General features: G+C 36.8%; 2 protein-coding genes across 5 annotated transcripts; both read left to right on the forward strand.

Annotated features, from left to right (window-relative positions):
* Positions 1–7,808: 7,808 nt before the first annotated feature.
* Positions 7,809–11,268, forward strand: LOC147567544 (putative methyltransferase PMT9). Of its 4 annotated transcripts, none has more exons than XM_086654152.1 (8): positions 7,809–8,456; positions 8,581–8,745; positions 8,825–9,007; positions 9,195–9,789; positions 9,891–10,006; positions 10,225–10,445; positions 10,581–10,920; positions 11,164–11,268. In XM_086654152.1, the coding sequence occupies exons 1-7, from the start codon at positions 8,196–8,198 to the stop codon at positions 10,894–10,896; spliced, it is 1,857 nt and encodes a 618-aa protein (XP_086510278.1). In that variant the 5' UTR covers positions 7,809–8,195; the 3' UTR covers positions 10,897–10,920; positions 11,164–11,268. The 4 variants fall into 4 exon arrangements, with proteins under 4 accessions (XP_086510278.1, XP_086510280.1, XP_086510277.1 ...); XM_086654154.1 differs by having other exon boundaries at positions 9,894–10,006; XM_086654151.1 differs by lacking the exon at positions 11,164–11,268 and having other exon boundaries at positions 10,581–11,121.
* Positions 11,269–11,751: 483 nt separating this feature from the next.
* On the forward strand, positions 11,752–16,660 carry LOC147567545 (uncharacterized). The gene is made up of 14 exons (XM_086654150.1): positions 11,752–11,983; positions 12,175–12,322; positions 12,456–12,713; positions 13,078–13,252; positions 13,618–13,679; positions 14,150–14,313; positions 14,413–14,510; positions 14,640–14,698; positions 14,767–14,901; positions 15,217–15,473; positions 15,562–15,721; positions 15,999–16,074; positions 16,160–16,207; positions 16,374–16,660. The coding sequence occupies exons 1-14, from the start codon at positions 11,922–11,924 to the stop codon at positions 16,604–16,606; spliced, it is 1,935 nt and encodes a 644-aa protein (XP_086510276.1). The 5' UTR covers positions 11,752–11,921; the 3' UTR covers positions 16,607–16,660.
* The last annotated feature ends 6,697 nt before the right edge of the window (positions 16,661–23,357 follow it).

A 23,357-nucleotide genomic window follows, 5' to 3' on the forward strand; every position in this document is an offset into this window, starting at 1 on the left:
TACTTGAGACACCGAGTGTATGACTTGAACTCCCTCATTCGAGTCAGCTAGGACCTTCTTGAAGGTTGAGATGAAGAACACTTTCTTCTTGACTAGATAACCGAGAAAACTCTTTTTTTTCTTTCTTGTTTTTTCTCTCTTAAAAAGCTCTCTTAACTTTGCTCTTGATTGCATACATAATTATGTCTAATGAGGTCTATTTATAGGGAACATAGTGTAGGAGTTTGTCCCAAACTAGGATTCCTAAAATATCTCACTTAAGACATATCCTTAGAAGTCCCACATAAAACAAAATTAGGGCTTATGGTGTCGCCGACCACTATAGCCCATTATGGGCTTTGCAAAGCCCGGCCCACTTAAGGGTCTAGCCGGCCATGTGCTGGCCGGCCCCTTTCTAAGGTCGGCCACCACATGGCCGACCCCTTTATGGGCACTCGGGCCTTCCTTTTAGCCCGGGGTTATGTATACTTGTCCGGACTCTTCCGAACACTAAATAATGGATCCAATCCACTTATTTGCCACTTTATATCTAGTCAATCTCTCCGTTCAAACCATCACTCTTATGTGTAACCCTTGTAGGATCCGGTCTATTTTAGCCGCGGATTACCGAAGTCATCCGATGATCGTAGTTGGCTTCTAACTAAGCATTACGACCCCTAATTCGACCGAACTAATGATCTTCCGTATAAGGTCATTATGATCCTATTCGCCAAATTGTACGCATTGCCATCTTGGTCAAAGGACATGCCTCGATTATAGGATCTATCATGTACGCCATAGTCTGCACTCGGCCAGACTTCTCATATGCTTTAAGCATGTGTAGTCGTTACCAATCTAATCCAGGTGAAGCACACTGGACCGCAACCAAGAATATCCTGAAGTACTTAAGAAGAACAAAGGATCACTTCCTGGTGTATGGCGGAATGGAAGAACTAAACGGAGGAGCAGTGAGTTGGAAGAGCTAGAAGAGCAGTGAGCTGGAAGAGCTCAAAACAGAGCACTGTAGCAGACTCTACCACAGAAGCAGAATACTTAGCCGCTTCAGAAGCAGCCAAGGAGGGAGTTTGGATAAAGAAGTTCATCACGGAACTTGGTCTCGTTCCTAGTGTTCAAAACGGAATAGGTTTATATTATGACAACAATGGAGCTATTGCCCAAGCTAAGGAACCAAGATCGCACCAGAAATCCAAACACGTTCAAAGGAAGTACCACGTGATAAGGGAGATCACAGAGCGCGAAGATGTGGTCATTTGCAAAGTTCACACGGATCAAAACGTAGCAGATCCTTTAACTAAAACACTACCTCAGCCCAAACATGAGAGTCATATGAAGGGCGTTGGTATAAAGTGCATCGGAGAATGGCTTTAGTATGTAATTAGATTAAATAAAAGAGTTTTATGTAATTGATTACCTACATTCAATAAATGAAATAAATTAGTTATTTTGTCGATTAAATAAAGGTTTAGTATTTAAACGACGGTCCAAATATGATTAAACATTCTAAGTAGGCTTATCAGATGCGTGATCTGGTAAATGAAACCCTACTAAGTGAACTTAGAATAGATTCATCATAAAATGTCCCTAGTCCAGGTCGTTAAAATGGACAACTACGACTCAAGAAGACTAGCATGTGAGATTGACCGATAGCGCAGTTTCATCGGCTATAGGAACTGGGAGTTTTAGTCAATTACATGGGTGTATGATTGAGAATATACACTGGATAACCTAGCAAGAGAGTTGTTCAATTAGTAATGAAATACGTCATGAACTCTCTTAGGCAAGATGGAGAAGATTCCTTAAACATGAGTGCTCCACTCATCTTATGTAAGGAATGTCAAACTTTGGTACCGCCAAACGCCGTGCCGTAAAAGGAGGTTACAAAAGCGGAATTACAGGGAATGACATGATAGACATGAAGTTAAGTGGGAGCACAAGACTAGATTATGTCCTCCTAACCGGGTTAGGATTAGTATCTCCGGGCCACTTGAGGAAAAGCAACTGAAAACGTGTGGCCACACTCGAATAGATTAAAAGTTAATCATTCGCTAAGTCAGTCGTTCTCTAGATCAAGAAAGTCTGAATGGTATGACGTATCAGATGAGATACGAAGAGACGTGGGAATCAAGCATTTCACTTGTTCTAAGGACAAGTGGGAGACTGAAGGATATATCCGTTCGATCTGAAGGAGTATCCTTCGACCAAGGTAACAATGCGATCAATTTGTCAACTATGATAATGATGAACTAATCATGAAGATCATCCAGTCCGGTCCAATTAGGGGTCGTAATGCTTTGCTAGAAGCCGCTTACGATCGCCGGATTATTTCGATAATTCACGGCTAAATTAGACCGAATCCTGCAACGGGTTACACAAAAGAGGGGTAACTTATCAGAGAGAATTGACTAGTGGAAGCTGGACTAAAGATGGATTGATCCAACAAGGATAGAAAAAGAGCAAAACCCACTTTATGGGCCAACAAGGGATTCCCTTAAAGGGAGATCCCTGGCCGGCCACATAAGGGTATGGGCCGCACAAACTAAGCCCATAAAGGGATAGTCTGGCCGGCCGTAGCATAAGGAAACCCTAATTAGGGTTTTATCCATAATTAGGAGTTTCAGTTAGATTAAGCTCTAACTTATGCTTATCTTTTCTGAGGGACTTTTAGGATTCCTTAATTGAGTGGGACTCTATTAAGGCAATTCCTATATAAGGACCATTGATAATTCAGAAAAGGTGTGAAATTTTCTCTAAGAGAATCATCTCTCTTACACATCAAAGAGAGAGAAGATTAAAGAGAAAAAGCTCTCATTCTATCTATCTAGTCAAGAAGAACGGTTCTTCTCAACCTTCCATTAAGTTCTAGCAGACATTAAGGAAAGGAGATAAAGTTAACCTACTCGGTGTCTCAAGTAGAGGAGCGACAATTGGAGCTCTGGATATTCACACGCGATTGGAAATGTTCGGGGGAAAAATTGCGATAAAGGTTACTTTTTCCCGATTCTAGTTCTTATTAGTTCTTACATATATTCCTGGATAACTAGTGTCAAACGTTAGATGTTTGAGATTTCGCTTGCAACATTAGTTAGTGTATTAGATACACACAAAATCCAACACATAATACCAGTTAAACAACAGGAAGTTTGCAATTTATGCAAAAAAGATTATGTTGAAGATCCTTTGAAAGGGTCATCTACTTTAAAACGACATTTAGTGACTTATAAACCTAAGCATGAAGGAGGCATGCTCCTACACAAACTACAATAGTTGGATCTACTAGTGAACTAAACATTATTTACATATATCGTAAAATGAGAGAATAATTAGTTTTATTTGTAGCGTCGAGTGAACAACCTTCACAATTTTCCGAAAATGAAAAACTATAATGTTGGATTGAAACATCTATTTAACCCCTATATTATAAACTAGTAGGACACATCACTGGGAAAGATTTCATGGCTCTTTTTAATAACCTAAAAGTTTTTGTGATAAAATGAACTACAATTTGAAAAAGGAGCAATTGCTCGTCCTTCGGATATGTGGAGTGGTTGCAACAAATGTTGTAATCTAGTTGTAACTTCACATTATAGTAATCCTAATACTTGGATTTTATGTTAACATATTATTGGTCTTCCTTTGTGTAGTTATCCTCATGACGGTAGTCAAATATATCATAGTATATCTGGCATATTAAGAATACGGTGTTATGGAGAAATGTATTAGTGTTACCTTTGATAATGTTAACTCTAATACAAGTGCAATGAATTTATTTCAAACTCGTCATGTTAATGAATTTTACGGTAAGAAATGAACGCGTGTTAGATGAGTATGTCATATATTAATTTAGTTTTTCAAGATACTATTAAAACAATTGCAAAAGATGAGAATCTTAATTTTATTGAAAAAACTTGAGATGTTCTTAGTCATATTTGTAATTCAAATGCTAAATGACCCATCTTTCGCTTTAAAAGTTGATATGGCGAAGGCTAATGATCGAGTAAATTGGGAGTTCTTAAGTGCAGTTTTACCCAAATTTGGTATTATTGCAAATACACACCTCTTAATTATGAATTGCGTATAGACATCATCTTTTTCTATATTGTTGAACGGACGACCAAAGGGATTCTTTTATAGTGAACGGGGACTCAGACAAGGGTGTCCACTTAGCCCGTATTTATTTATTTTATGCTCGGAAACCCTCACTAGATTAGTGGTACAAGCTGAAACTAATGAGTTATACAATGGGCTAAAATTAAATAGATATGCGCCTAGTATCAGTCACTTAATGTTTTCCGATGACCTCTTTTTCCTTGGAAAAGCGTCAGAGATTAATATTTCACAACTTCAGAGAGTATTGGAATCATATGCTAGCTGCTCGGGTCAACTTATAAATTACCAAAAGTCTTCTATACAGTTGAGTTCGAATTGTAATACAGATAAAAAAGAAATGGTGGTGAGAATTCTCAGGGTGAAAGAGATAAAAAATGAAGATGTTTATCTGGGGAACTATTTACTGAAGCCGAAACATTTATTGTCTTCCTATGATTTTATCACTCAGAAAGTTGAAAAAAATCTGACAGGTTGGAAGAGAAATTCTCTATCACATGCTGGTAGAACGATTTCAATAAAGAGTGAACTAGCTTCCATCCCTATTTATTTTTTGTCGACTAATATAGCCCCTAAAAGGGTCATGGAGAATATTGAGAAGGTACAACGCAACTTCTGGTGGGGACATGATACAGAGGCCTCAAAAATGCATTATTTAAACTGGAAGAAGCTACAGGCTGGACAAGACTAAGCCCATAAAGGGTTAGTCTGGTCGGCCAAAGCTAAGGGAAACCCTAATAGGACTTTAGTCCTAATAGGGATTCCCAGTTAGATGGGACTCTAATTAAAGCTTATCTTTTCTTAAGGACTTTTAGGAATCTTTATTTGAGTAAGACTCTACTAAGGTGTTGCTTATATAAGGATCAACTTAGAGTTCTTCGAAGTCTAAGTACATTGACATAAAGTATCTCCCGGTAAAGGATAGAGTTCAGAATGGTTTAGTGTGCATTGAGCACATTGACACAGCTCCAATATAGCTTACTCGTTCACCAAAGGGTTACTGCTTAAAGTGTTTTGTGAACATGTGGTTCTTATGGGGATTCTAGGACCCCTTGATATTATTGATTAGTGGGATTTTATTTGGTTATTTTCGTTGGATCCTTCAGTTTATGCTCTTTTGACATAACTATTTTTTGTATTGATCTTGTACAAGTTTACGTTTTTAACCGAATTATATATTTCATCTCAATATTCTGAACATAAGTACAACTTTTTATTGAGGAATCATTTGGAGAAAGTTGGACTCTATGGAGTCACTGGATTAGTTAGAAATAGGTAGGTTTAGATCACATAACATGTAATTTCCAACCTACATATCCACACTTGATCTATGTTGTTAATTACATTAGTGATGTGACCATTGAAGGTCTAGTCATGAACAAATGCGACGAACACAACTTTGATCATTTGCTAATGTGATTAATGAACCAGATTGGAGATTGGATGTGATATTTCTAAGCTCGGAAATAACTTTTTTATATGCGGACACTAAAGTTTTTCGTGTTATATAATTCAGAATCATATAGAGTCCAGATTGTTAGTATTTTCAATACTAATGATGGTGTGTACTTAATATGAAGACTTATAATATATAATACATTGGCTATTTCGATCAAGGGTCCTTAGTGGTCAAATTAATTATCATATGGACCTATTTAATATCAGTTACATTGTGTGAGGGGCATATTTAGATGTGCAGTGTGTAGAACCTTTACGTATTAGTACTAAACAATGATGGACTCTTTAGTAATAATCTTGGTAACTTCCAATAACTGATTGGCAGTTCTTGTGAATAAATGAGCAAATCCCTGAACCAGAGAGATACCACTCTGAGTTTGTTCTTTTCTCATTCAGACAAAATTATCAAAGAGATCTCTCTAAGTTCAGAAGAGTTCGCTTGATCATCATCATGGATTCGAATGATTTAAATAAGTAACTTATTTAAATTTCATCTCTCTATTCATCAAATATGACTCTTGGAATTCTATTCATCAAATATGACTCTTAGAATATTTTCATTTTTAGACTTGATAATATGTTTGATTCATGTTTATAAATGATTAAATATCACAACACCACCCATCACTGACTACCACCACCTCCGGTCACCACTACCATCTATTTCTTTCCTTCTATCTCCTCATATCTTTCTCCCTCATTCTCTTTCCCTCTCTCTCCCCCCTTTCGTTCTCTTTCCTGCACGTTGTCTCTCTATCTCTCACTCTCCCACTCATTCTTTGTTTCTCTCTCTTTGTGTGTCTCTCTCCCTCTCTTTCACTCACTCTTTTTATTTCTCTCACTCTCTTGCTGAAAATCCTCCTAGAGGCCCTCTTCGTCTCAGAAGAACGGAGTTTTGACAAAGGGAACACTTCCCTTTGCCAAACACATGGGAGTGAAAGAGAGTGAAAGAGAGATAGAGAGAAAATGAACAGTAGAGAGGCTGGGAGCGAGAGAGGGAGTGAAGATAAGAGAAAAGAAAAGAGAAGGAGAAAGAAAGAGCCAGAGAGTGAGGGAGAAAAAAAGTAACCAGTGGTCAAAAATTGTGGTGGTGTCTGATGATGCACAAAATGTCTAGACATTGACTAACGTCTGAAGAGTCAAGATCAGACCTGAAGTCTACTGGGTCAACCCGGCTTAAGGCAGCAGGACAGCTGAGCCCCTGATGGTCCACCAAATATTCCATTAACCGGGAGGTAGGCCAGAAGAAACCAACCCTGTAAAACGCCATTGGCATGGATAGAGCCCTAGGATCTTCAAAGGAGTAAAGGGGATCCACACAGGTTCGTCCAATGTCTTACACCCAGAACTGGGGAGGCAGCAGGCGCCAAGCGATCTACCGACTTAATCCCGAAAATTCTTGAAAGATCTCAGTCGGCGACATATCTCGAAGTGTTTAAGCCAGTTTGGATTCCACGTATCTGATGGAGAAAACTTCTCCTTTAGAGTTTATCACACCGACAAGATATCTACGGAAGATTCTTGAACTTAGGAACTTCCACTTATCAAAGATCCGGGATGGACTCTAAGAGAAATCCTAGATACTCAAAAGAGGAAACTTCCCCTTCGGTTTGACGACAACCGCCTCACCACCACCACTAATCACAGTCGACCTAACATCGCCTATAAAAGGCCCCCTACATCGTCCTTCACAAGACACGATCTCTTGACCCAAAAAGATCACAAGAAACTCAGAGTTCTCATAACTCGCCCCCCAAAATGATCAATCAATGTTCATTCTTTTACTGCAAAGAGCACCCTGACTGGCTTGAGCGTCGGAGCGGTTTTCGAACCCTTTGCAGGTTTTCCCCCTTCGAGAACAGACGAACAGGAACAAGGAGCAAGAAGCAAGAGCAATGAGCGAGGAGCAGGAGCTGGAACAGAGAGAAGCAGAGCAGGAAGCAAAGCTGAAAATAGGAAACACAGAGCTAATCAATCCCTGACATAACAGAAGATTCATACATAACGGAGGCTGTCATGCATCAACTTACTTTTTCATGCTAATCTAACGTAAAACCATTTTTTGACATCAACAGTACCAGTAGTGGTTGGTGGTCAGAAATGACAGTGGTTGTCGGAAGTTGTAGTATTGGTGGAAGAGAGGTTAAAATAAAGATTATGAGACAAAATGAAGTAATTTTGGATGCCCCAACATCCGGCTGCATTAATTTAGTCATTATAAGACGACCTAACCCAGCCACGCTCAGAAGGCAGGTGTAATTCAGTCAAGTCCTTGGACCAAGGTGAAGTGAATTGTCCCAACACTTAAATTATTAACCACACAACACGGAAGAATGTGCGCACTTCCGTCGCCGTTAATCTATACAACCTCATCTGTCTACAACCTGTATTTTCTCTCTCTAGTTTCTCTCTCTTCATCGTTTCATCTCCCAACCCCTTCTCACTCCACTCCAAAAACTCTCCCGGAAAAAAGAGCCCGCCAAAAAAAAAAAAGATAAAGTCAAGAATACTTCAATGTTTAGATTCTCTCTTCAATTTAGGGTTTCTAAACTGAAAGTAATACACTATTTATCTTTTAGGTTGACTGAAATTTTGTTATAACAACAACAAAGTAAATCTTGAAGGACAAAAAAATGAAGCACAAGAATGAAGTAATTAGGAGTAGAAAAAAGCTCTTTCATTGTGTTCTTATAGGTTTAATTATATCTATTGGTTTGATCTGTTTTTATTTTAGTTCTTCTTTTGGTCCTGGTTTACCTAATCTTGATGATGACCAACTTGGTGGAGAAGATGGTACTGATCCTGTCTTTGGTCGTTTTATTCCAAGAGATGGTGATTTTGATGATTTATTTGAAGATCAAGAACATAATCCTGATGTTCCTAAAAGTATTCCTGTAAGTATTTTAGAATTCAGTTTTATTTTTTATGATTTAATCTGATTTTGATTTCTTTGAAATTTGTTTTTAGGGTTTGTTAGTTAATTGTAATTGAAATTATTGAAATGTACAAATTTTATAGGTTTGTGACATGCAATTCTCTGAGCTGATTCCATGTTTGGATAGAAATGTTATTTATCAAATGAAATTGAAGCTCAATTTAAGTTTAATGGAACATTATGAACGACACTGTCCTCCTCCTCATCGACGTTATAATTGTCTGGTTCCTCCACCAATTGGTTACAAGGTTAGTAAATTAAGTGCCAGACTGATGAAGTTTTCAGTTTGATTCTGAATTTCTGATAGAGGTAATGTTAGGGTTTCAGGTTCCTATCAGATGGCCTGCGAGTAGAGATGAAGTATGGAAAGCTAATATACCTCATACACATCTTGCCGAGGAGAAATCAGATCAAAATTGGATGGTGGTCAATGGGGATAAGATAAATTTCCCTGGTGGAGGGACTCATTTTCATGATGGTGCCAATAAGTATATCGCAGCACTTGCCCGGGTATGAAATCGATCAGTTTTAGTTATTTATATGATAAATGTTAAGTGTATGACAAATGCACCTCAAAACCGATAGTTGATAAAGGAAATGAAAATTGTAAGTAGTTAATGAGATACTGTATTGTTATGTCTATGTTGTCGTTAGTTCTATTATTGATGATGTTCTTTGAATTTTTTTGTTCAAATAGATGCTTAAGTTTCCGGCTGATAAGCTTAATAATGGTGGAAACATTCGAAATATACTCGATGTTGGTTGTGGGGTTGCTAGTTTTGGAGCATACCTTCTTCGGGATCATATTATTGCAATGTCACTTGCGCCTAATGATGTTCATGAAAATCAAATACAGTTTGCATTAGAGAGAGGAATACCATCGACCCTTGGAGTGTTGGGAACAAAAAGACTTCCGTATCCAAGTCGTTCATTTGAACTCGCTCATTGTTCTAGATGCAGGATAGATTGGATTCAGAGAGATGGGATTCTTTTGTTAGAATTAGATAGATTACTTAGACCCGGTGGGTATTTTGTATACTCTTCTCCTGAAGCATATGCGCACGATGAGGCAAATAGAAAAATTTGGACTGCTATGAGTGATCTTCTTAAGAGAATGTGTTGGAGAATTGTTTCAAAGAGAGACCAGACTGTTATATGGGCTAAACCATTGAGTAACGACTGTTACTTGAAGAGAGATCCTGCAACTCAACCCCCTTTGTGTGACTCCTATGATGATCCCGATGCTTCATGGAATGTACCCATGAAACCTTGCATCACTCGATACTCAACAAGTAGGTACCCCAGTTGAAATTTCCATCCTAATGATCCTACTGTCTGTTGTGTTTTGGGGTTTTTCCATCTTGATTCTCAAACTTGTATATATTTTGCAAAGCAGAGATGCACAGGGGTAGGAGCAGTGGATTAGTTCGGTGGCCACAAAGGCTTACTTCAGCACCTCCTCGTTTGGAAGAACTTGGCATTAGTTCAGAACAATACCAGAGGGACACAGTAAGTGCCAGTTTATATATGAGCTATATGCACTTTTTTTTACCCTTTTTTACATTTGAAGCTTTTACAGTTTGAAATTCGAACTTCAACCCTCATCATTTAGAACCTTCCACATGTTACATTGACCGAGTAGCTTGAGAGTGTAGTCCAACTTGGTTTACTGTCTCTAAGGCTATTATCATTTCTTTTCTTCTAAATTATGAATTTATTTTATGCAGGACATTTGGCATTCTAGGGTGATTGAATACTGGAGGCAGATGAAATCTGTAACACAAAAGAATTCCTTCAGAAATATAATTGATATGAAGTCAAACCTTGGTGGTTTTGCTGCTGCTCTTAAAGATAAAGATGTATGGGTTATGAATGTTGCTCCTGTGAATGAGTCTAGCAAACTGAAGATTATATATGATCGAGGCCTAATTGGCACCGTGCATGACTGGTATGACACTTTATCATAAACCTAAATTATCTGTGGTTTGATTTTTCTGTCAATAGATGCTTTTTCCTCTCTTCCCTTCGGTTTCTCTATACAGTACACATCTGTTTCACTTATATTATTGTAATCTAACTGCAGGTGCGAATCATTTTCGACTTATCCCCGAACATATGATCTACTCCATGCTTGGTCAATTTTCTCAGATATTGAAGCATCCGGGTGTAGTACAGAAGATCTACTCATCGAGATGGACAGAATTTTACGACCATATGGTTTCGTCATCATAAGAGATAAACATTCTATAATCAACTACATAAGGAAATTTTTGATTCCATTAAAATGGGATAGCTGGTTATCGGAAGTAGAACCAAGAGTCGATTCCCTCACCTCAGGAGAAGAACGAGTTCTGATTGCAAGAAAAAGGTTATGGGAGGAAGATATTTCCGCTCTTTAAAACACTCTGGCTTCTAAAAGAGAGGTAAATTGCAATCCACCACAATCATTTTGATCTCCCTCACTCAGCCAGTCAAGCATTTGTTCCTAAACAGATGCATTGGTGTTTTTTTTTCCGGAAATGAGACTGGGTTATGAGATTCTGTATTACGTACACTAAACCTGTGTATAATTGAAGCTGTATTTATTGCCGTGTTATAAAAGATGAATTCATAATTGCAGTCCACCACAGTTTTCTCGATCTCCCTAAGCATTTCTTCCTAAACAGGTGCTTTGGTGTTTTTTTCGGAATATGAGACTGGGTTATGGGAGGAAGATATTTCCGCTCTTTGAAACACTTAGAAATGAAGCAATTTAGGAAGGTGTACTGATCACTCTATATTTCTTGAGCTATTCCTTTCGTGTGACAGTGCATTTTTGTCGAGCTTGTTTTGGTTTTGTTGTTTAGTTTGGCCCCTAAAGAATAAAAGGGGCAAAATCTTATACATCAACAAAATCAAACTAAAAAAATGATAAAAGAAACTAAAAAAATTAACTCGAAACTGGAGACAGGTTAATTTTGTTTACATCTACGCTAAATTTGACTTGTAGCTATTTCTAATATTACTCCCCCGAAATTTTGATTGATACATGATTTAGATGTCGAGTAAAATAGGCTAGATATTGAGACGAATGATGGTGTGGCTGCTCATTAGCATGATATGGAAGTTTGTTTTTGGATGAAGAAGTAGACATGAAATTGAAAAGGTGTCAAAGATTTAGAGAGAGAGAGAGAGAGAGAGAGAGAGACTAGGGATAATGTCAGATTCATGGCCATTATATTACTGACATAGTAATATTCTTAGATTTTTTTCTCACAAAATATTAGGTAACTATAGATATTATATTAATCTGATAAGATCTTTTTCCACATAATATTCAAATATACTGTAATAGTTTATCTCTTCTATATCATCCCCAAAAAACTATAAATTAATCATTACTCCTTTTTATACTTCCTGAACATCAAAATCTGAATCAGACACCATGAAAATTCTCTTTTGGGTTTATCTTCTTTCCTTTGTCCTTTGTAGTTCCATCCTTCAGAGGTTCTTCTTCTGTTTCTTTCAATTATTGTTGAAAATCATATCAAATTCAGTATTTTTGTCTTTCCTTTTTTGTTCTAATGTTTTTCTGTTTGGTGAATTTAATTTAATTTTTGCATAAAAATTATGAATTTGGTTTGGGGTTTCTAGGTTTACAGAAACTAACAAACAAGTTATAAATCTACCCATTTCAGGGAATTATGTGTAGGTGCAGAAATCCAAGCTGATCATCCACCTAGAGGTTGGAATTCTTATGATTCATATTCTTGGATCATCTCTGAAAATGAGTTCCTAAATAATGCAAAAACACTTTCAACCAAACTAAGCAGTCATGGGTATCAGGTAAAAACTCTGAATTTTAATTAAAAAATCACTTTTCTTTCTGAGATCTAATTAGTACATGAAACTCAATATCCGAAATGATAGAACAGAGAACTCTATTTTAATTCTGTTTTCTTTTTCCTTTTTTGGGTAGTATGCTGTGGTGGATTTCTTATGGTATAGGAAGAATGTGGAAGGAGCTTCAGTATATGCTCGTGGGTACGACACGATTGACGAATGGGGAAGAGTGATTCCTGAGCCGAATAGATGGCCTTCTTCTACAAATGGGAATGGGTTCAGTACAGTAGCTAAGACAGTTCATGACATGGGCTTGAAGTTTGGGATTCATGTGATGAGAGGAATAAGTACTCAAGCCGTTGATGCGAACACACCGATCTTAGACACAACCAAGGTCTTTCTTCTTTGTCCTTCTTATCATTAAGTTGATAAGTTCCTTTTCTTTTTTTGTGAAATTTCATATTTCTTGCTAGTGATAAGTACTAGAAGTTGCCTGTCTACACTAATGTACAACCCGCGTTTATAGTGTAAACACAATAGTATTTAACCTAGCAAGACCCCTCAAAGGACCCGTGTAGTAGGCTAGCAAGGTTCCAGCTCAGGCTAGCTCGCTAATGGATCTGTTGTTGAAACAAGAATTGGCGAAGGATAAGTTGGAAAATGCTAAAATGAAGAAATTCTAGTAAGTTGTCTCAAAATTGTGATTCTTAACCACAATAATTGCTCATTTTCATTTCTTTGACTTGTGTTTTTCTTAGGGAAGTGCCTATGAAGAGGGTGGTCGTAAATGGACGGCGAAAGATATAGCCTTGCAAGATAGAACTTGCAAATGGATGTCAGAGGGATTCATGAGTGTAAATACCAAGACCGGAGCGGGAAGAGCCTTCTTGAGGTCACTGTATGAGCAATATGCTGCATGGGGTGTTGATTTTGGTAATTTCAATTTTGAATTTCGAGTTATGCATGGATCGACTTTAAAACCTGTAAGTCCAAAACGTCATTGGAACCATTTTGTAGTACTTGATTAGCTAGTTTCACCCTGTAGCTTTACCGTTCTGTTGTTTTTCCCTAAAAAGCATAACCATATCGGGCGGAAGCTAAGGCGTCATCAGAGACACTTATGTAAACATAACCATGACAATAACAGTATGATTATTGTAATATAGTTGCATGAGTTGTCTTTTGCTTGTTTAATAAAAAATAAACATGTGCTAGTTCAATACTGATTGACATTGAACATATAGATTAAATTCTTTAATGAATTACTTATGTGCTGATTATATCTATTTCTTACACAGTGAAGCATGATTGTATCTTTGGTGATGATTTGGATCTAGATGAGATAACGAGCGTTTCAGAGGTAAACTGTCACACTACTCTTTTCTGCCCACAGGTAGTTCGTAACTAAAACTTTCATACCGAGTGATAGGGGTATCTGTTTAAATATTATCAATAAAAAGGAAAACTTCCTGGCTCTGTAACTGCTCAATTATATATTCAAACCCCTGCTTTGGCATGAGGGACTTAGCCTGTCAGTAACTTTATGAGCCCCATAAAGTGAGGATTAAAAACTGTGATTAAAAATAAATGGTTGGTTGCGTTTCAGTCTGAATCTTGTAATGAGTTCATTCTGATTGAACCATATGTGACATGTAATCTTTGCCGGCCATAAAATTACTCGAGTCCAAAATTATACTTGTGGGCACCTATAATTTTGTTCCCTTATGTAACTCAGCATAGGGTAGAAGCTAATCCTACCAGGTCATTAGCAATTTTCAGCTATGCGGATCCTAAACAGATATATATGATCTATTAATGGTCTATGTGCAGATTCTGAAGGGGCTCGACCGCCCTATCCTGTATTCTCTCTCTCCCGGAGTCCAAGCAACACCTGATATGGCCAAGAAAGTAAGTTCTCTAGTAAATATGTACAGGATAACTGGAGATGATTGGGATACATGGAAAGATGTGGAAGCTCATTTCGGTGTATCAAGGTAACATACTATTGTTGACTGAATTGAATCTAAGTTCACTCTGACATTTGTCATTTATGTTACTTTTGTTGTCGGTGCTTATAACATTTTTATGCTTAGTGACTTCGCTGAAGCTTCAATGATAGGAACCACTGGCTTAAAAGGAAAGTCATGGCCTGACCTTGACATGCTACCACTCGGATGGCTTTCTGATGCCGGTAATGAACTTCACATTTTTTCCATCAATTGTATATCATGTCTTTGAGGAGTATACTTTGGAGAGTCATTTTCTTGGAAAATCCAGTAACCCCAAATTAAGTTGGATATTTTTCTTTTCCAATATTTAGGTGTGAGAGAAGGCCCACATAGGAAATGCAACCTAAATCTCGATGAGCAAAGGACACAGGTATTTCGGTTATTTTTGCTTCTTAATTACCAAATGTGCTGCCTCAAACTACATTATCTTTGAAACAGATGACTCTATGGGCTATCACAAAGACTCCTATTATGTTCGGAGGAGATTTGTTGAATCTTGATGAAGCCACATACAATATCATAACACAACCTGAGTTACTGGAACTAAATTCGTTTAGCTCGAACAACAGGGAGGTATGCTCCACTCATTACTTAGTTACGTCTTTGCGTTCCTAAGAGACAAAAATGTAAAAAAGGAAAACTAGAAATAGAAACACCGAAAGTGTCGAAATTTGCTAGGTAGCACTCTTTGTTGTTGATCGATAAATAGTGTGTGAACGGAAATAATAGATCAACGATCCACAAAGCAACATGTAGACTTGCTCGGCTTTGTCCGTCTCGTCGGTGTTTTTCTAGCATTATCCTTCCTAAGAACCAACTTCCAACCATAAAATACATTTTGTTCGTTATTATAATTTTAGTGGTTTCTCCTTTTGAATGTGAATTCAGTTTTATTACAAAACCGGAGCTCAAAATCTTAAAAGTAGTAGCTCAGTGCTTGCCTTGAGGTCTCAAAATCAAAAGGAAGGAAGCATATTAGAGAAGCATAGTTTCAATCTTGTTAGCTGCAATGATCCAAAAGCAAAAGGTTGGGGTAGTCATGAGGTTCTTGACTCGGAGCTTGAGCAGATCTGTTGGCGAGATAATTCGAGAAGCAAATCTACTACTCGATTTTGTCTAAATAAGAGAAACCCTCTCTTGACATCGTAACAAAACTTCTTCATCTCGTCTTTTTTATACTTACTATTAAATTGAAACGAAAATCTAATTATCCTTGTTTTCCAATTGCTTTAGTGATGCAAATATAGTCAACGAACAACAATATCAAGGAAAACTACACTTATTACTGACAGAAACTACGCAGCTTTGCTTAGATGCTTCTCCCAGGCAAAAGCTTACTTCAAAAGAATTCCCGACCAGTTCGTTTTCTCCTTGTAGATGGGACTCGAATCAGGTACTTCACTCTTTCTTTCACCGGTAGTTTTCACTGTCTAACCTTAACTATAAAATTATTTCTCCAATACTGGCATGAACAAGTGATCTTCGATATCTATTAGATATAATTACCCTCGTATATTTCAAATTCATTTTACCATGTGGCTGATGCGTCACATTCCTGCCAATTCTCATATTAATCTGTGCAATGTCCTGGTATTTGGTGTTTCGAACTTTACCCATTCTGGTTTTTATACTTCCTTTTGATTGAAAACTAACATATCTAAGCATCACAGATGTGGGAATTGAACGATAACGGGACCTTGGTGAGCAGTTATTCAGGTCTATGTGCAACTGTGAAGCCAATGGAAGGTAAAACTTCAAGTCACAAACAACTCGAAGCCTCATATATATATATATATAAACAAATACTGATGAACTGCTATTTGATGCACAGATAATGCGAATGCCATTGAAGTTCGTGGTTGGTTTGCATCTGGAAAAGGTAATTCGTAAAATCCTCAAGTTCTTAGTAAGCATAAGAACACATGTTTCCCATGACTATATCTATAACTTAGACTATGATTTTTAGCTTCGCTTTGAAGTATTTAAACATACATATAATTTGTTATATACTTAGAAATTTTGTGCGTATTTTATTGATTCTGCAGGAAAAAGTTATATCGCGTTGTTCAATCTAAGCTCTCGGAAGCAAACTGTTAGTGTAAACCTACCATCTGTAGCTATGATGATGCTTCCGGGTCAAAATATCAATGCAGTTTCATGTACTAGCCGTGAAATATGGACCGGAAAAGACAATGTAGTAGTGAACACAACGATAACGGCGGATTTAGAGATTCATGGTTGTGCATTATTTGTTCTTAACTGTAAATCTTACGATTAAGTGGTTTGCCAAAGACCATATTAATTACTTTCTCTAATAAATTCAATTTTTAAATTTTAGCCTTTTCAAATTAAAGGTCTAAGGATATCCTTTTTAGGGATTAGAACTACGATCTACGATAGCCATTACAATGGCATTCATACATCAATGATGTGATAAGCATGATACCCACCTAATTCAAACTTTTACATGAACATACCTATAGCCCGACTAACCTATGGCCTAAAACCTAAAAGGGTTACTTATACCTTAGTAACCCAATCCATGACCTCCTCTGAGAATTGAAGATGGGATTTTTAATAATTTGTAATTTATGTCAACATTATCCACCACTTGGGCTAGGAAATATTGACCGTCTTCTTTGCTATATAACAGAATTACAAGTAGACCATGTGTAATTTATCACATCATATGCAGGCAAGACTTCTGGGGGACAAGCCTTGATTTTAACGAGGTCCACTCATGGTCTTCCCCATTTTTATCTTCTTCACCATCTCTCCCTCCATCTTTCAGATGGGCATTTTTTACTAAGAAAAAAAGAACCATTTTATATCACTTGAAGTCGAAAGCCCATTGTCCTCCTAACAATTTGGTCGAAATCTAAAACATTCCTTTAGATCTAACATAATCTTTTATGGAGTAACATTGAGAAGGAAAAAATGGAAGAAGATGCTGGCATAATACAAGTTTCTTATCTCTTGTATAGTCATCTCCATCAAGTTTTCGGCATCAAGAAGGAAGTAAGATATGAAGATTATGAAGAGAAGACATCTAGAACAAAATATTGTATTTGATCAACATCCTTATTCTACAAACTCATCAAATATCAATATTCTCCCTCTAATTGTTGTGTTAGATGTATAATACTCTGAAATCCAAGAGGTCACCGGGTTCGATTCATAAGGGTTATCTTCATTACTCATATGTAAAAAAATCGGTGATTTTATGGTATAAACAAAACATAGATCTTCAATAGGTCTTGTAATGGCCTTTAAGGGTCTGATATAGCCTTCTAGGGTTTTGTTATGACCTTTAAGGGTGCAAGTATATGTATTTATGGCAGTTAAGTGCTCATTCAATCGTCATGTTGTAATTTGATGTTGTTTTAACATGATGTATCAAGGTCATGTAAGATGTTTGGATTCTAATCCATCATTAATGAAATGAAAGTTTCTTTCTAAAAAAAGAGACAATTTGGTTGAGTGGTTCTTTGGGTCAAAAAGTTACTCATAATAACTAAAACAGACGGGTTTCCTTTTTTTTTTTTTTTGCTTCCGAGTGGTGCGCTTTGGGAAGTATAACCGAACAACCAAATTAAGTGGCGGGGCGGTTATGTAATGGCTTAGTAGCAATTCAAATTCAGTTTTCAGTGGTTGATGGCACTTTTTTAAGCACTTTTTCTCTCAATTCACCGATTTAGACTATTAGTTAGTCTGGTTTCTTTTTATTCTCCCCTCGGGAGATTCCAATTCTCGAGAGATAGTCTCACTTTGTTGTTTTTACTCACATTTGCTCATCTCTCTTACCGATCTCCCAAATGGATAAGACTGACACTCAGTTTTTACGGCAATTTGTAGCTCTTACGACGGAGGAACAATCTCCAGTTACTGTAGAAATGGAAGAAATAACAAACATTGATTTGCAATCATCAAAAATGGGGTTGTTTGGATTCAGATTACGAAGAAAGTAAATATTGGTCACGCGATGATGCGATTATCGAGAGTTATCCATGGTCCGAATAAGTTCCCAATTAATGAAGTTAAGGATAACATTTTTTTTAATTAGATTCATAATGACAACGAAATTAGACTTGGCTTTGGACAGTTCTCCATGGGTAAACCAAGAGGAATTAATTGTTCTTCAGGCTTGTCGGAGTGAATGTTCACCAGGGGATCTCCCTTTTGATACAACTGGGTTTTGGACCCAATTCTATGGGATCCCTCTTGGACACCTTAATAGTTTTATAGTGAACAGATTGGCGGGTTCACTAGGCAATTTCCAACTCTTTTCAAATTTTTCAAAATCGAACTCTTTTGAAACTCTTTTCAATCATCAATTTTGAAATCAATTTGAATAACTTTTAAGTCTAATTCAAAACTAAACAAATTGATGTCTAAACTTCTTTTAGACTCATCTATCTATCTAAACAAGTATATATTTAGTCTAAAACTTAGCCAAAATTAGCTACGTGCAAGAGGCTCTGACAACACTATGGGTTATGATGTCTCCTAGTGTTCTAAGCGGAATCTCAGACATCTAATGTCTAACAGGAGTATCCCATGATCTCATGCCTAAGCTTAATATGAACTAAGTTAGTTTAGAGATTACTTTTAATCATTATTTCACGGACTTAAACGGTTGAATATAAGAAGACTAAGAGCTCCAATTGTAGCTCCTCTACTCGAGACATGGAGTAATCAACTTGATCTCCTACTTTCAAGTTTAGCTAGAACTTCCATGGTGGTTAGACGAAGAACACCTTCTTCTTTAGGCTAGATAGATAGTTGGAAACTATTCTCTCTTTCTTTCTCTACTTGATGTTGTAGAGTCAGAAATCTCTTTGAGAAATTTCTACACCTGGTTTTATTCTAATGAAAGCCTTATATAGAATCCCAAAGTTAGAGTCCAATTCTAATTAGGTTTGCTAAAAGACCAAAATGGAAACAGACTTAGGATTTTGGAAAATAGAAACTACCTTATATTTTCTTTCTCCTTAATTACTCTGGTCGGCCACCCTATGCCCTAAAGGGCTAGGTCTGGACGACCCCTTTAGTGTGGCCGCTATGCCTTGGCTGGCCCACTCATGTCCTTTAAGCCCGACCCAAAACACCTTTTTTGTTTCGGCCTTTGTATTATCTTTGCCCTAGCTTTTCTTTGGTTTTTTGGACATATTTATGGGTCCAAAGCATGTTTATATGTCTCATCTCTCTATTCATATCTTCTGATCAAATTGACACTCTTTGGTGTAACCCAATGTAGGATCCGGACGAAGTTAGTCGCGAATCTCCACATGATTCGACGATCGTAGTTGGTTTCTAGCTAAACATTACGATCCCTAAATCGTCCGGACTTGATGATCTCCTTCATCAATTGTTATGTCTGCCAAATCGTTCGCACTGCATCTTTGGTCGAAGGACATCTTCTTTAGGCGGAGCGTATTTTTTGGTGAGGACATGCAGAACATGAGAAAAAATTTCATTTCATTATCTGAGAGATCATTAGCAATCCAAAGAATAATGGTGACCTAGGTATCAGGACCTTACAACAATTAAATGAGGCTCTAATAGACAAAAGGACTTGGCAATTCGAGTGTCATTTGGGTTGGACTTCTAAAATCCAAATATGTGAAAAACAACGACTTTTGGATGTCTGACCCTCCTACGACCCCTTCCCCCTTCTGGAAATCTATCTTAAAAACTAGAGATGTTATGAGGGAGAAGGTTCTTTGGATCATGGAAGACGGGACAACGGTTAAAATACAAACTGTCCCATGGATCCAAACCTGCCTAACCATCAACCAATTATCGATCATGTATTACCTTCTAATATATTCTGGGTTTCAGATCTAATCATAACACAATCTAATAGTTGGAATATTGATCTAATAACAAACTAATTTGATAGCAGTACTGCTCAAGCAATTACCAGGTTATAGCTACCAAGGATTCCTCATAGAGACAGATTGGTACGGTGTCCAACGGAGAGTGGAAAATTCACAACAAAGTCATATTATACAGAGATTAAAGTTTAACCTGGGCTTAGTCACGATGTTTATAAGTTTCCATGGAAAAAGTTTTGGAAACAAAAAGAGATGAAACCTAACATTCAGATGTTTGTCTGCAAATTAATACACAACAGTTTCGCAAACTTAAGCAATATAGGTAAGAGACTAAATCAGATACCTCAAACATGTTGTATGTGTGATTTGGATGAACAAGAAACATCATATCATTTGTTCGGAAGCTACCCTAAGTTCCAACAGTTTCTTCAACTAACTGGAGAGGACGTGTTACTACAAATCAATTTGGATCCAGTAGTTAGACTTAAAAATATCCTAGAATACCATGAAATCAACGGTAAAAATCGGTACCTTACTACTTATTTAATGTGGAAGTGGTGGAAGGCAAGGAATGAACTTATCTTAAATGGTACTCAACCGGATCTCCGACGATGCTGGTGGAATACACTCGAATAACTCAGGTATGTTTCTGACCCTCAAGCCCCTTCACTATCTAACACCACTGTGTTTTCAGATAACTGACGTCCTCCACCGATTGAATCATCAAAATCAATTTTGATGGTTCTTTCAGAGAGACAAAAGCGTCATGTGCGACCATTGTTAGGGATGCGAAGAGAGTCACCAGATCAGAAAAAACAGTAAGCTCGATATGATTTCAACCGTTGATCCGATCATAATGAAATGTTAGGGTTCCGGTCGGCACCAGATTTGACAGAGGAGATGACTCTCGAGGCTTATATAATCGAAGGAGATGTTAGGGTTTTGCTCGATATGATCTCAACCGTTGATCCTATCATCCCATGGAGACGTTATAATGAGATCAACGATCTACGAGCGCGCACATGTCAACACCTGTGTTACCCTCTCATTTTGCCCACATATCAACAACTAGGTGGCCCACGTTTTGGCGTTTTCAGACTTGAACCCTTAATTTGGCTTTTTGCTAAGTTAGTACATTTGGTTAACATGTGTTGCATTTCAGTCCATTTCTATTTAAATTGGGGCTAAACTTTGTAACCTTATCCTTTTAAAGTTTAGGAAAATATGTTTAGTTATCAATAAGGCCATTTTCTAATTTTTTTTGGTTCCCCAAAATATCCTTGGACATTAAAATTCACTTTTTCTCTAAAGAAATCGGAAGCTTTTTTCGGTTTCTTCTTCTTCTTTGAATCTTCTTCTTCTTCGGATCTTCAAGGATTGTGATGAATCGCATAAGTGAACTAAAAATAGAAACTTGTATTGAATGGGTTCCATTGATTAGTAATACAAGGTGTTTAATAAGTAGTTTGACTCTTCACAAATTACAATATTCGATGATTTGGGGATTGCATCTTTGGAAATGATGTGTTATGGTATTGGTAATTATTTGTGTTCGATTGGTTACGACAAGGATTATCCATGGATTAAGAATCGATCTTTCATCAATATTTTCTTCAAACTCTACGTGGACTTCTAATGATGGAGTTAGGAGAGAAGATTGGATGTGCTAGGAGAATGGAGAAATTGAGCTTCTGAAGTACGAAAACAGTAAAAGGATGGAAAGCACAAAATGTGATATATGATTGATGTGAATAAACTACAGAGATGAAGCAAGAGAAAGTTTATGCTTGGGGAAATGGAAGGATTAGTAAATGTTATAATAACTTTTGGTCTATAAGAAATATGATTTAAACCCTTATCTTCTTCTTCCAGACTCCCTATTAGAAAAACTCTTCTTTTGCTACATATGTAAATTCAGGTTCAGTGTTTGTCTAACTTGACTCGACAAAACTTAAGTTCAGGTTTGTGTTCTTCATCTGATGATTATGAATCTGATGCTGATGATGACAAACCCTAGAAGAACTGAAACCCTCAATCTGATGATGATGAATCTAATATTGATGTTGATTTTGATGATGATGTTGATGATCATGTGCAATCAAATTTGAAACCTTAATGGTGATGATGATGAAGAAGAAACTTTTCAGATTTGAAGAAGAAAAAATTTCGGTTTTTTTTCTCGATTTGCAAATCAAGTTTGCAAAATCCGCAAAGAGAGTTGGAAAAATTGTAGATCAAGTTTATAAGATCTACAACAACAATTACATTCTACAAAGCTTGTAAATCATGTTTGCAATTTACATTTTTCAAACCAGACTGCAATTTTCATGTTATAACTATAGTTTGCAATTTACATTTTACAAACTCAATTTAAAACAGGAAAAAACGTCGTTTTTTTTCAAGTTTCTCTTTTTTTGAAAACAGATGTATTGAAAGTAGGTCTTGTTAGAAAGCTTATGAAAAATCGATTCTAAATATATTAATTTCATAGAAATCCGACATCTCAAGAAAAAGTTATATAGATTTAAAGTTTAAAGGAAGAAAAATTTGTTAAACAAAATGACAAAAAGATATTTTAGTCTTTATATGTTTTTTGCCCTAAATAATACAGTAATAATTATGAAATGTTTTGTATTTCGTTTTTTACTAATTTTCAATATTATTTTGACCTATTTAAAATTTTTCTTTTTTGTTGAAAGATTTTTTTTTTTGAAGCCAAGGGAAACATTTCCACTCATAAGTGATAAAATCACGATTTTAAATGGGCGATATTCTTATTTCTCTCCTCTGAAAACTTCATGAGAGTTACATACCTTTAAATGCAAAGTGCCTCATGAAGAGAAAGAAATTGGACTAGACACATACACATTGATCCTAAAGATCGAGAAAAAAAGATCCTAAAGGTCGACAAAAAGATCCTAAAGATCGTGAAAAGAGACCCTAAAGGTCTGACAAATACTATAAGAATAATAAAAGAACCACCGCCACTATCATCGGAAAATCGTCTTCATCACCGGAAAACCGCCTCCGTCATCGGAGAACCGCCTTCGTCACCGGAAAACCGTCGTCATCACCGGAAAAACCGCTGCCATCACCGAAAAGCCGCTGCCATCATAGAAGAACCGCCAATACAATAGTACTAAATATAGTCAATTCCTTCTTCTGTAGTCTTTGATAGAATGCTTTGGTGAG

The sequence above is a fragment of the Eschscholzia californica genome, unplaced genomic scaffold (assembly GCF_041429995.1).
Source record: "Eschscholzia californica isolate CP2 unplaced genomic scaffold, dmEscCali1.0.p SCAF_1, whole genome shotgun sequence".
Lineage (NCBI taxonomy): Eukaryota > Viridiplantae > Streptophyta > Magnoliopsida > Ranunculales > Papaveraceae > Eschscholzia > Eschscholzia californica.

Excerpts from the sequence above, each read along its gene's own strand:
- LOC147567545 (XM_086654150.1), top strand. The coding sequence starts at position 11,922 with ATGAAAATTCTCTTTTGGGTTTATCTTCTTTCCTTTGTCCTTTGTAGT. Across the intron at positions 13,680-14,149 it reads AGATAACGAGCGTTTCAGAG|ATTCTGAAGGGGCTCGACCG; the intron begins GTAAACTGTCAC and ends GTCTATGTGCAG. Across the intron at positions 14,511-14,639 it reads CGGATGGCTTTCTGATGCCG|GTGTGAGAGAAGGCCCACAT; the intron begins GTAATGAACTTC and ends TCCAATATTTAG.
- LOC147567544 (XM_086654152.1), top strand. The coding sequence starts at position 8,196 with ATGAAGCACAAGAATGAAGTAATTAGGAGTAGAAAAAAGCTCTTTCAT. Across the intron at positions 9,008-9,194 it reads ATATCGCAGCACTTGCCCGG|ATGCTTAAGTTTCCGGCTGA; the intron begins GTATGAAATCGA and ends TTGTTCAAATAG. Across the intron at positions 10,007-10,224 it reads AACAATACCAGAGGGACACA|GACATTTGGCATTCTAGGGT; the intron begins GTAAGTGCCAGT and ends TATTTTATGCAG.